This window comes from Ailuropoda melanoleuca, chromosome 2 (genome assembly GCF_002007445.2).
Source record: "Ailuropoda melanoleuca isolate Jingjing chromosome 2, ASM200744v2, whole genome shotgun sequence".
Lineage (NCBI taxonomy): Eukaryota > Metazoa > Chordata > Mammalia > Carnivora > Ursidae > Ailuropoda > Ailuropoda melanoleuca.
The window spans coordinates 131,635,414-131,648,050 of record NC_048219.1 but is presented as its reverse complement, the minus strand read 5'-3'; the positions used below and the strand labels follow the sequence as shown (position 1 = coordinate 131,648,050).

At 45.2% G+C, this 12,637-nt stretch overlaps 1 protein-coding gene and 1 long non-coding RNA gene across 4 annotated transcripts in view; one reads left to right on the top strand and one right to left on the bottom strand.

The window, feature by feature from the left end:
* Nucleotides 1-1,601: 1,601 nt before the first annotated feature.
* Nucleotides 1,602-12,631, bottom strand: LOC117801086. The gene is made up of 3 exons (XR_004623477.1): nucleotides 12,463-12,631; nucleotides 4,554-4,807; nucleotides 1,602-1,718 (listed from the first exon to the last, which is right to left on the bottom strand). It is a non-coding gene; the product is annotated as an uncharacterized LOC117801086 (long non-coding RNA).
* DPP4 (dipeptidyl peptidase 4) overlaps nucleotides 11,852-12,637 on the top strand; it is a 78,989-nt gene continuing 78,203 nt past the window's right edge. The window contains exon 1 of one of the 3 annotated variants that reach the window (XM_034654643.1): nucleotides 11,852-12,193. In XM_034654643.1, the coding sequence (XP_034510534.1) occupies nucleotides 12,188-12,193 (6 nt within the window). In that variant the 5' untranslated portion in view covers nucleotides 11,852-12,187. The remainder of the gene's footprint in view (nucleotides 12,194-12,637) is intronic. The other 2 variants (XM_011231867.3, XM_034654645.1) reach the window with 2 other exon arrangements.

Below are 12,637 nucleotides of genomic sequence, written 5' to 3'. Positions count from 1 at the left end.
GGCTGTGTAATACCGGGAGGAATGTTTGCCTCTCCGTGTATCATCTGTAAAGTAGGGGCGTTAACAGTACTTACGGCAGAAGGTTGTTGGGAAGATTACGTGAGCTGATACAAGTAAAGAACTTAGAAGAACCTCTAATACGTAACATGGGGTCCATAGTCTTAGCTGTTATTACATGAGATAATGTGAAAATTAATTAAAGGAAGTCTTGTTTAGATCAGAGCTGGAAGGCTGGCGGGGGGAGCATGCACGACCTCCGCTCCTCATCACTGGCAGACGAAGAGGAAGAGACGTACCTTGCACTTCCGTTGACACTACTTTACCAGCCCAGCTGGAGGAAGAAGGGCTCCCATCACCCCCTCAACAGCCCAACCATCGAGAGACTGTGCGACTCAGCCAATGAAGGGCCACTATAGTTCGAACTCCCAGTTTACTCCAACAGATTTTTCTGTTTATTAAGCCCCTCGCAAGAGCCCCCTTTCCTCTATAAAAGTGTTTCTCTCCTTTGTTCTGAGGACTTGCCTATGGTTTTGCCATAGCTAGCGGTCTCCAATGGCAATTCTGTACTAGGCCCAAATAAACCCATTCTTGCTTGTAAAGTAACCGACAGGGTTTGGTGTGTGTGTGTATGTGTGTGTTTTTAAGATGAACAATACTTACATTACAGAGTGAGAGCGTTTTGTTAAAAGAAAGGAGGCATGAGGCTCCCTGAGAGCACAGAGGCAAAGCACCTCCCTCGGAGGGATGGTGAACAGAGCTTCTCAGAGGAGCTTGACACCCAGTCCAGAAGGTTGGCTAGGATTTTGCCAGATAAAAAATGAAAGCATTGTGTTTGAAGATTTGGAAGCAAAGGAGAGAGCAGCAATGCTTGGAAGTGCACCTAACTTAGCGTGGGTGGGGGAGGTTGGCAGAAGCGGTAAGAAGGAAGGTGAAGCAGAGATCAGAGCATGTAAAGGAACTCCGGCTTTATCCTTCAGCAGGAGAAGCCATTAACTGTAAACAGGAAAGTGACAGAGGCTGCACTGGAGTGAAAGCACACAAGGAGAAGCCAGTCAGAGGAGGGAGGCTGCTGCAGTACTAGGATGGGAAGAGAGGAAGGCCTGAACGTACCGGATGGTCTTGAGCTTAGAGCTCAAGTGGACAAATAAAAGAGATATTAAAGAGACTGATGTGTAAGGTCAGGCATGAGTAGACACCTGGGTTTCTGGCTTGGGCGATGTGGCAGGTGTTACCTCTCCCTGAGGTGGGGCCGGATGGAGAAGGATCAAACTTGGTGTTTGGGGGCCGTTGGGGAGTGAGCATGCGCGGTGCCAGCAGTAATGAATGATTCACTTACTGTTGGCTACATTGCCCCTGATAGGCTTCCGAGTGAGCCAGGTTGGGACATCCGGGAGCTCAGCATCCAGCAGAGAGAACCCAACTAAAGAGATAGGCGCAGAAATCATGAACATGGAAAGCTTCTGGGAGTAGCTGAAATTACTCATTTATTATCTCATTAAATCTCCACAACTCTGTGAAGTAGGTTAAGAAAAAGACCCATGGGCATATAATAATTGGATGGCAGACCCAGGCTTGTCTGACTTTCCAATCTTCACTCTTTCCTCTTCTCCACGCTGCCTTCTGGGTGGTAAGTCGAGTGGCTGGAAGAAGCAGTTGTTTCTGTGTTCATGGTTTTGGTACATTGCTGAGTTCACTCCAGATGAACCCTGCTGGAGTTTCTGGAAATACAAATAATAACAAAACATGTCTGCCACCGTCAAAGCAGGGTAAGAGAGACAGAAAGACAACAGTCCTTTTGACATCATAGGGTAGAGGCAGTGACAGAGGTAGGCAGAGGGTATATTTGCCACCACTTTTGAGAGTCAGGAAGGGGTTTGGCCTCAAAAGTCTCAATAAAAGTGTAGGTGCAATCATAGCTCCTCATCAGAATAAATGGAGTTTGAGACTGGAGAAACGGGTGGAGAGGTGGGGCCTCTGCCTGAGGGAACTTGTTTGGAGGAGAGATTACGCAAGGGGATATTTGGCATAGAAGGGACAATGAAAAGAGAAGATAGTAGGCGGTGGGAGGGAAATAGAAAGAAGGGCTCCTAGGGCACTGTCACACTCGAAACATCAGTTCCATAGCTCAACATTCACGTGGCCTCTGGGAATTCCAATATTCTTCCCCAGGCTCCCTGCAAAAAAATACTTTTGGGGGGTCAGTAAAGCCCAGTCATCTCTGGAATTTGGTCTTGGATTTTGCTAGCAAGCTTGGATGGATTAGCAATTGTAAACTCATTTGTAAACACTCTGATCTCCGTTTGGGGCCTGACTTGTTCACTGTGAGATTCCCAGTACACTGCCTGGCAAAGTAGCATTTCAATATTATGAACCTTGATTGAGTTAAAGCTAAATGTAAATAAACAGTTGTAGTCAGAATATCAAAAAGTTTTTCTAAAATATATATTGTAAATCTATATAATAGATTTACCATGTTGAAGTTTTTTGGTCTTGCTAGTAGAAGCCAGAGCCCTGAGTTGCCCATTGAGGAAACTCTGATGGCATTATTCATGGCCATCGTCTAGTTTCTATCCAAAAGACTTTGGGTGGTCTTTGCAATGTTACTCATAACCACGTGACCTGATTTAGAATCAATCTTCCTTTAAAAAGAATGCCACAGACCCAAAATGGAACCACATAAACCAAGTTACCAAACCAAGACTTAATATCTAATTGCAGTTCCAACGTCCTCCAGAAATACAGTCTTCATGGGACAGTCGGGAATTTTCTGATCAGCACCAATCAGGTAAACTGTCACATGGGCTCACCATCCCCGAAAGGGAAATGAGGTGATCCACTTCAAAAGATCCCCTGCCCTTCCCCCTAAGAGGTGGTTACCTCCCCTGGAATAATCCTCTTTTTCTTTTGTTAATAACTTCCTCGTTCCACCCTCCTTCTTCTAAAGACATTCCACTACGTACAACTTCTTGGAGCTTTCTTCTACCTGCTAGATGGGATGCTGCGGGATTGATGCATTGTTTAATAAAGCCAATTAGATCTTCCACTTTACTCAGTTGAATTTTGTTTTTAACACTTCTAATCAAATTCATAATCCATTGTTTCTTGTGAAATAGTTTATAGTTTGCCTGCCAACATATTAAGGGTAACACACTGCTGGATGTGAAGAAAAGTCTTAGCTAGAAAGAGATAAACATTTGGGTTTTTTGTTTTTGTTTTTGTTTTAAGAGAGAGAGAAACATTTGTAATGAAATCTTCAAGAAACAGTCACTTGAGCACTGAACCTTTTCCTAGGCACCATCAGAGTCAAAGTTAATATTTAAGTATCTAACAAACTCCGTAGTCATGTATTTTTCTATAGAAGACTCCTATTGAGTGACTTAGCTAAGTTTTCTAGCACTCGTCTCTACTTCCAAACATCTTTGAATATTATAGCTGCTACAGTCAAATGGCCACAAAATGTGGACATGTCGTTCAAATTATTAAGATACTGTGGCTGATAAAGGACTAGACAAATGATGTGATAACAGCCTTTGGGGTACTCAAAGAAAACAAAGACCAAGGAATAAGGTATGCTCGCTGCTGAAATTACTGCAACAGAAAATGAAAGAATTATTATTTATGGTGTCTTTTTAAACATGTAAGGTCTTCGATGGCTACACCTTCATTCCATATTATGGAAATAAACAAAGACCACCCAAATAAGAACAATCAAAGGTTGTTTTTTCAGAACCTAATATAGTGAGGGAGTCATCCACCATCACTTGGCATTTGGATTCAAAGGCAGGCAGGGGAGTGGGAGTGCTTTATGGGTTTAAAAAAAAATTCAGGGGGACTTCAGGTATGCTCTGATTGGAAATTATTGGCATGGGAAAACAGGAGGCAGGCTAGAAGTGTAATATCTTGCAAGATCGGATTGGGGAGCATAGTAATCTTTTTTTTTTTTTTTTTTTTTGTTTTTTTCCAAGTTAGAAACCTGACCACTCTGGGCAGGTTGCTGTAGAGACTAGGAGTCAGAATCCAATTGTCATATATGGTCTGGCCATTATCTGTGTGCATATGCAGCGTCTCAGCATTCAGATTTCAGAGATTAGCTTTCCCAGAAGGAGCTCAGTGTAGCTATCACATGCTGGAACCAGCGCTCTAAAGGAGGAATGACAGCCTGCGGATCCCTGGTAATTGCCACATTCGTGTCGGAACCGTGCATTAACTACACGGCAAGCACTCTCAATGAGGCGATATCAACACAAAAGAGTGGTTCTTGGGGCAAAAAAAATTATTTTGCTCTTATATATAAAGCACAGATATATAGAGAACATATAGTACATAAGGAAACATACAGTGTATTTGTGGTCTTTAAGTTTCATAGGGAGTTGGTTAGAAAAAAAAAATACCTAAGATAGTAAAACCAGTCTGGAGTGGGGAAGGGTGGAGAATTAAAAAAAAAAAAATCGAGAAACACGTTATAGAGCCTTTGTAAATACTTCTACCTAAAACTATTCTTTCCTGCCCACAGAGCCAAATAGCATCGACCATTCTTCTTAGACTACATTTACCTTGAAGTTTCCGGCTCTTCAAATTTTTTCCCAGTTGGTTTAGTTTCTGTTTGAAATATTACAACTCCTGTTCTTTCTTTTCTCAAAGCATGGGGAATACCACCAGAATAAACTCTCTGCATACACCCATAGCAAAGACTCCCGTGTGGTATCATCAAGAAGATCCAATTTTCCACGGAGTGTTCTTTTCCATGCCGTATCTCCTTTATGAAGAGCAGCGCAAGCAGCAGAAACCAGATGCCAGTCCAGAAAGTCTATGATGAGAGAATGAAATTGAACTCCACCATCTTGGCAAGAAAAAGGAGAGTCATAAATGAAGAATTTTAAACTGTAGGCTTACGCCGCTAAAATTACATGATAAATTGGGGCGCCTAGGTGGCTCAATTGGTTAAGCCTCCAGCTCTTGATTTCAGATGGGGTCATGATCTCGGGGTCCTGGGATCCAACCCCGTGCTGGGCCCCCTCTCAGCGGGGAGGCTACTTCTACCTCTGCCCCGTTCCCCGCTCACTCATGCACAGGAACTCTCTCTCAATAAATAAACAAAATCTTTAAAATAAATAAACAAAATTGCATAGTGAACTTTGAACTACTCTGAATAAAAAGAAATGACTGTCCACTTAAAAATGGTTAAGATGATAAATTTTGTGTTATATATCTTTTACCACAATTAAAAAAAAAAAAGAAATGATGGACTTATTTTTCATGATTGTCCAATACAAGCATGAACTCTTTTCTCCCCCTTTACTATTGTGAGCCAGAAAACAGTAAACAACAAAATCAGGAAGTCCTCTGACAGGATTTTCTGATTATGTGATTTACCACTCAGAAGAGAATAGGTGGTCCCGCCCATGGCCAATGACATCTCTCCTTTTAGTTTAGTTCAGGGCCCTTAGCCATGATCTACTGATCCTTGCTCCTTCTTCCCTTCCATTGTAGCAACCATGGCCTCCCCTGGTCCCTCCACTCTACCGCTGACTCCAGCCTCACAAACGTGCATCACCAGCAGCACACCCACCACGTGGTTAAAGTTTGGAAATATTGAGGAGGAGAGGTCCTCATAGCCACAGCCACTTTGTGAGAATGTGGGTCTAAGGATCTTAAGCACATTTACTCGTGAAGTCCTAGAATTATTTCTTACGTCAGGGACTAAAATAAGCACATTCTCCAAATTAAAACAACAAAAACAAAAACACAAAACACAGACTAGCCAAAGGACACCAACAACAGAAGAGCACAGAAGTCTTCCCCTGCTTTGGCTGGTGTCTGGTCTAACAGGTCGTGGAAGGCCTCTCCTGACCACCAAGTGTGACCAGAACCCCTTCTTTAGTATGACTGATAACTGGGGTAAGGAAAACACCCCAAACCACAGCTGAGAAACAGTTTTTAGAGAGTTACAGTGAAGTGCAAATCAACATGATGAAATTCTCTTACCACAAGCTTCACAATTAATTTTACAACATGGAGCTTATTGACCTTCGTCCCCGCTCTAGATGTTCTTCTCTCACCCACCCAGCGTATACTACTGCCTGCTTCTCACAGCTGAAGTTCAAGGATGACCTGGTTCCTTTCCCTGGCAAAAACTTGGAGTGGCTCCCTAGGACGTACTGATTATTGAATTTGAGCCTGAAGAATATTCCACAACTGACCTTTATTTCCCAACACTCTCAAACACCCTACATCCTGGTAAAACTAAACCAGGTAGATATTCCCTGAACATCCTCCAACTTTCTCATTCAGCCCTGGTGTGCAGTTATTCTTTTGGCCCCAAATTTCTTCCTTTCGTATATCTAAGTCTATAGAATCACTCAGCTAGCTGTCTATCTTTTATATATCTCTTGGTAGAACTGAATTTTGTTGTAAATACCTTCCATCTAGAACACAAGCGGAACAATCTTCCAAACTACGATTGGTAGGGAAAGCAGAAAATAGAACAGAAACAGATGGCGTCAATGTTGAAGGTAACCTGTAAAGCGAGTTTTAATCTGAATTTTAAAGGAGGTGAGATGTGAGATTTGGCTTGGGCAGCAGGAATTCATTCCCAGATAAGTGGGGCAGATTAAGTGGAGGGTCAGTGTCCACTGAGCAAAAGAACAAATAAAAACCTTTGTACTTACTTAACTTATCCTCCAGAGCCTAGGCCAAGGAAGAAAATCTCTTCAGTTCCCTCACCACACCCTCTGCCCTCACCAAGCTCCCTTTCTCCCTCCTTTCTACATGTTGAGATCTCAGTTCTTCCATGACTCTGGTACCAACCACCAAGAACACAGACAGAGATTTGAGATATTTTTTCTTCGTTTATCATTTCATGTTTTAATTTTTTCAACACATTGTCTACTGCTGTGTTCTGAGCATTTCCCTAGGCCCGGGAAGAAGGAAAGATGGAGGAAAATGATAAAAGAATAAATGGCACATTTCCAGGCTTTATGAGGAGATGATTTAGCAAATAATACACACTTAACGGTGTTGGGCTGTTTATTTGGTTATTTTTCATTTGGACCCTCCCATTCATTCCTCAATCTTATCTGCCCTGCCCAGTACCTTATGTGGCTGACCCTACAGAGAGCACGCCCCATTATCCAGGCTCCTTCGCCCTCTGCCGTTAGTAGGGTTCAGCCAATATCAGCAAGCTATTGAAGAGAAGTAGGAGAAAGGGACCAAAGTATTTACTCCTTCTGCTTTTATCTAGTCTGTGCTGCAGTCTGACATTGGCTCCATCTTTGCAGGCCAATAGCTCTCTCTAGGTGACCCCCCCCCACCACTCAAGTTTCTTAAAAAGGGTTAGTCCCAGGGGCTAATAAATAAATAAAATCTTTAAAAAAAAAGGGGGGGGGGTTAGTCCCATATCCCCTGCAGGGAAAACATGGTAACCAGGGTGTTTCACCTACAATGATGGTGGTTCACTCATCATGAGGTACTTAAGATTGAAGGAGATGGGCAGCATTCTAAACTAGGGCTGGATTTAAGCAGTCAGAAAAAATCTAGGTGTGGGGCAGAAATCTCCCTTAAGTTCCACAATAGAAATTCATGACCTCTCATCACGTTTGAGACTCAAACCAGTGCATTATCAAACCAGAACACCATGTTTAAAATGAAGGTCAGATCTTTTGGAGGAAGGAGCCTGCAGTTTCACCGCACTGAATATCTCAAGTCTTCTTCCAAGTCTTCCTTGGAGGACACGTGATGTACAGTTGACTTTGCAAATGAAGGGACATGCTCAGACCTCCCAGGAGTTATTAAACACTGGCCCTAGGTTTATACTCATTTCTATGGAGTTAAAACACCACTATGGTCCAGTAGTGTCTCGGGTTCCTCTTGCTGCTATAATAAATTGCTACAAACCTGGGGGATTGAGCCAACACAAATGTGTCATCTTACAGTTCTGGAGGCCAGGAGTCTGAAAAAGGTCCTACTGGGCTAAAGTCGAGGTGCCAATCAGAGGGGCATTCCTTCTAGAGGCTCCAGGGGAGAATTCCTTTCCTGGCTTTTTTCAGCTTCTAGAGTCTGCATTCCTTGGTTCATGAAGAGACATTAGAGTAAGGAAGGCCAAGTGGAACTGTCCTGGAACTGTCCCTCCTCCACATCCACATGGTAAAATCAAAAGTAATACCACATGCCTGGGCGAGTACAGAGATTAGTGTCACTACCTAAGAAACCAAAAAATGCAAGAATGCTCGTTCTCTATCATATACTCAATGAATTTCCCTGTTCAGCCAGTGCAAAAGAAAGATGCATTCTGGAAAATGATGAACAGTCCCAGCTACCCTTTCCAGCGTGGTAAGTTTACTGGGTCCAACAATACAGTCCTAGGATCTGGGTGCTATTAACCTAATGAATACTTTTTTTCTGGATCTAATTAATAGGACCGTCCAAAAGAGTTTGTCTTCACTTAGAAGGGTAAGCAGTGTAGTTTTACCATCTTACTTCAGAGCTATGTCAACTCTCTTGCTCTCTGTCATAGTATGGCCTCCTGGGATCTTGATCATCCTGAAATTCCATGGAACATCACACTGGTCCACCATATGGGTAACGTTATGCTAATTGGACCTCAAGTATAATAAGTAGCGATTTCCTTATGTCCTATAGTAAGACAAATATGGTCACAGGGTAGAGGGTAAATTCCATGAAAATTGTGCAGTTTCAAGGAATTCAGTAGTTTAGAGTGTGTCAGCCTATCCCCTCTAAAGTGAAAGATAAGTCACTATCCCTTGTATACCTACCACGAAAAGGAACAATGTTTGCCAGAACTCTTCAGATTTTGGAGAAACAATATACCACAACTGGATGGGCTTCTCTTAACCCTTTGCTCAGTAGCCTCTAAGCCTGTATGTTTTGAATGGAGCCTGGAGCAAGAGAGGGCTCCCAAGTTGAGGCTGCCATGATGGTTGGATCTTAATGACTCACAGACACAATAGTTATTAGACATGCCTGTGGCAGCCAGAGATACTGTACAAAGCCTCCGACAAGCCCCAAGAAGAGAATCACAGAGTATATGCCTGGGATTTTTAGAACAAAGTCATGCCCTCTTTGCCAATTTATTAGTTATCTATTCATGCGTAAAAAAAAATACTCCCAAAACTTTGGGGCCCATCTTAGACTTTGGCTACGGTAGTCAACAATTATTCACCATATGAAAATCAACTCCTCTCTTTCTAGAGGGCCCTAGTAGAGAAAGAAAGCACGATCATGGAACGCCAAGCTTATTAGTCGGCTTGGGCTGCTATCTGTACCAAGGTACCACTAACTGGCTGCTTACACAACAGAAACGTATTGTCTCACAGTTCTGGAGGCTGGAAGTCCCGTACCGAGGGATCAGCAGGGTTGGCCCCTTCTGAGCCTATGAGAGAAGGACCTGCTCCGAGTTTCTCTCCTTGGCTTGGGGATGGTCATCAATTTGTGTCTTTCTACTTCATCTTCTTTCTGTGCATGTCTGCCTCTGTGTCCAAATTTCCCCTTCTTATAACCAGTCATGTTAGATTGGAGCCCACCCTAAGTACTTCTTTTTAACCCAATTACTTTGTAAAGACCCTATTTACAAATAAGGTCACTTTCTGAAATACTGGGTATTAGGACTCCACCATGTCTTTTCTGGAAGAGCAGCATCCCATTATTAAGTGAAAATAGTATTTATAATATAGGGCAGAAGAGCCTAACTGGTCCAGCAGGCACAAGAAAAGCACATGAGCAGAGAGCTTAGGCTTCAGGATGGCTTCCTCAATGCTTCCCTGTCTCTCCTTCAGTACACACCTGTAGCTTCACGGGGAGTTCTAGATAGCCAGGCAACAGGAAGGAAGAGCCGGCCTTGTGCAAAAATGAGCTGGCACCCATCCTAAGTGGATGGCTGCTGCATCACAGCCCCGCTCAAGGATGTCCTAAAATACGGTAGGAAGAGAAATCTTCCTAAGGGACAGAACTTTTATTACAGCTGTTTTTCCATTTTGTCTGGAAAGAGAGATGGCCTGATACAAGATCACACTGACTCATCGGTGGTGGCTAATGTGTTGGCCAGCTGGTTCCTTGGGGACTTGGAAAAAACAAGACTGAAAGACTGGTGATAAAGAAGTTGGGGTAGGGGAGATTTGGGAAAGAATATCTTGAAGTGGAAAGAGTGGGAAGGTATTTGTGTCTCATAGAATACCCTCCAGAGACCAAGATTATCTGTCCCATGGATGTCCGCCAACCTCCCTCCAGATTCCCCCTGCTGAATGTCCAGTGCCCTGGTACAGACATGGAAGTTAAGCATGGGCTCAGCTGCATTGCCTTCCCTACTCAAAGCTAATGTGACTTGCGGCTTCCCTCCCCCATTGCTTTGTGTACGAACCGGTGAGAGCAGAGGCGAACACTGAGTCCCCAACCTGGCCCCATTCCCTGTAGTCCTTGGATGGCTCTTTTCACAGCCCCAGCTCACAGGCTCCAGTAGTCCTACTGACTCACCTTCTGAGCAGCTGGGAAAAGGAGGAGTGGATGGATTCAAGATATACTTGTAAAGGCAGATTTGGGAGGAATTGATGGCCAAGTGACTATAGTAGGAGAATGGAGAAGAAAGCCTGAGATGACTGAAGTTTTCAGTTTTTGTGAATGGTGAGCGGGAACACTTTGAATGAAGACCCATGATCAGAGAAGGGCAGGAAGAAACTGACAAAGGAGATGAAGAGTTCAGTTTGAGCCTCTGGAGGTGAGTGTGGGTAATCATATGTAGGTATCATGAGCAACCAGTGGTCGAGAGGAGAAACGATCGCTGAGTTTAGAAGCAAAGTCAGCACTTGAGATAAAGGATGAAAACTTGAATTTATTCATAACCATGTGTTAATGTCCACAGGACTTTGCATGTTTAATCTTTTACCTCTAACTATGGACACAGAGACTTTGCTTTTCAGCTGCAGTGAATCCAAGTTGAAGAGGCCTTTAAGGGGGTGGAAGTACTTATCCTCAAGAAAGGAAGCAAGCATAGAGAGAACTTAAAGGCAAATGTTTACCAGAGTATTTTATACTGAAAGTGCCAAATGCACAGACCTCATCTGTCTTGTCCCACTTCTCTCTCTCCAGCGACTAGAAGAAGGTCTGGCACCTTGCAGCCACTCAAATATTTGGGGAGTGGGCAGAATAAATGCGAATAAATGCCAAACTGGATGGAAGGAAGGAAGGAAGGAAGGAAGGAAGGAAGGAAGGAAGGAAGGAAGGAAGGAACCTACTAGGTAGGAAGGGAGGGAGGAAGGAAGGAACCCACAGGGCATAGTGGGGAACTGCGGAAGGGAGAAGCCACATCTAATCTTTTTCTACTCTCTAAACTCTCTTTGCAAGACTGAAAGATGAGAAGCCATGTGAAGTGATGGTTAAGAACACGGACTCTGAATTCAAGCTCCTAGCTGAGCGACTTAACCTTTCTGTGCCTAGGCTTTCTCCCTGTAAATAATAATAAATGCTTAGAGCAGCTCCCGAGAAAAAGTAAGTTCCACATAAGTATTATTGTTATTTTTGGCATCTTGATGAGAAGGTAAACCTGCAAGACAAGCTGGAAATGCCCTGCGGAGGGTGAATTCAGATACTTAGCCTTTAAGCACCATTCTCAAAGGAACAATCACCTTTTCTCTCCCTTTGCCTTCCAGAAGCTTTAAACACAACACTACTTCCCAACAGACTTTCACTAGCAAAACACAGAGGCCTGGGTTTTACTTGGCCTGCCGGCAGTGAGCCGCGAGTTAGTTTGCAGACCCCATGGGAGCCAAGCGCCAAGGTCCCTTTCCGCGAGGGCGGACCACCGCGTGCGCGCCGGATGCCAGGCGCAGGCTCACCCCAGCTCGGCTCTTGCAACCCCGCCCGCGCGTCCCGGGGGCCCTGCACCCTGCGCGCCCCGGCTGCCGCCCCGCGCCCGGCACTTGGGGGAGGCGCCTCTCGGGCGCCCTCCGGCCGGGATGCCAGTGCCCGGCGCCCGGCGCGCCTTCGCCCGCAGCCTGCCCGCGCGGCCTTTATACCCAGCGGGCTGGGCGCTCACTAATGTTTAACTCGGGGCAGAAACTTGGGAGCGCGGAGTGACTCTGCGGCCCCGAGCGGCGGAGCTGGACGCGCGTCTCTGCGGCTCGCCTGACTTCTGCCTGCGCTCCTGCTCCGAACACTCAGTTCCGGGCACACGCCGACGATGAAGGTGAGTGACGAGCGCCTTTCCCGAACCCCACGGTCTAGTCGTAGGTGCTTCTTCACCAGACTCTCCCCCCAAATTGACCCCGAAGCTCGAGGAACGGGACCAGGAGCTCCCGTTCGGCGGAAGCTCCAGGGCCACCCTCTGACAGGTGAAGGGACGTCCCAGAACCCCCGCCTGGTGCTCGGCCCCCCGGCGTTTCTGCTAGAACCCGGCGCCAAGCCTGGGAGGACGCAGAGAGCCCCCCCCCCCATAAAAAGCACGCTCGCCCTCACTTGGCTTCTGACGTGCAGGAGGCCGTAGAGAAGCAAACGCTAATGTGCTCAGATGCCACAAGTTCAAGGGCAACCGCTCTTGCTACCTCCGCACTCCTCTCAGCTCACTGTGCCCCTCTTCCGAAGTTCGCACATGGGCAAATCCCGCTGCCTAGGGTGCAGCGCGGGCCCCGAC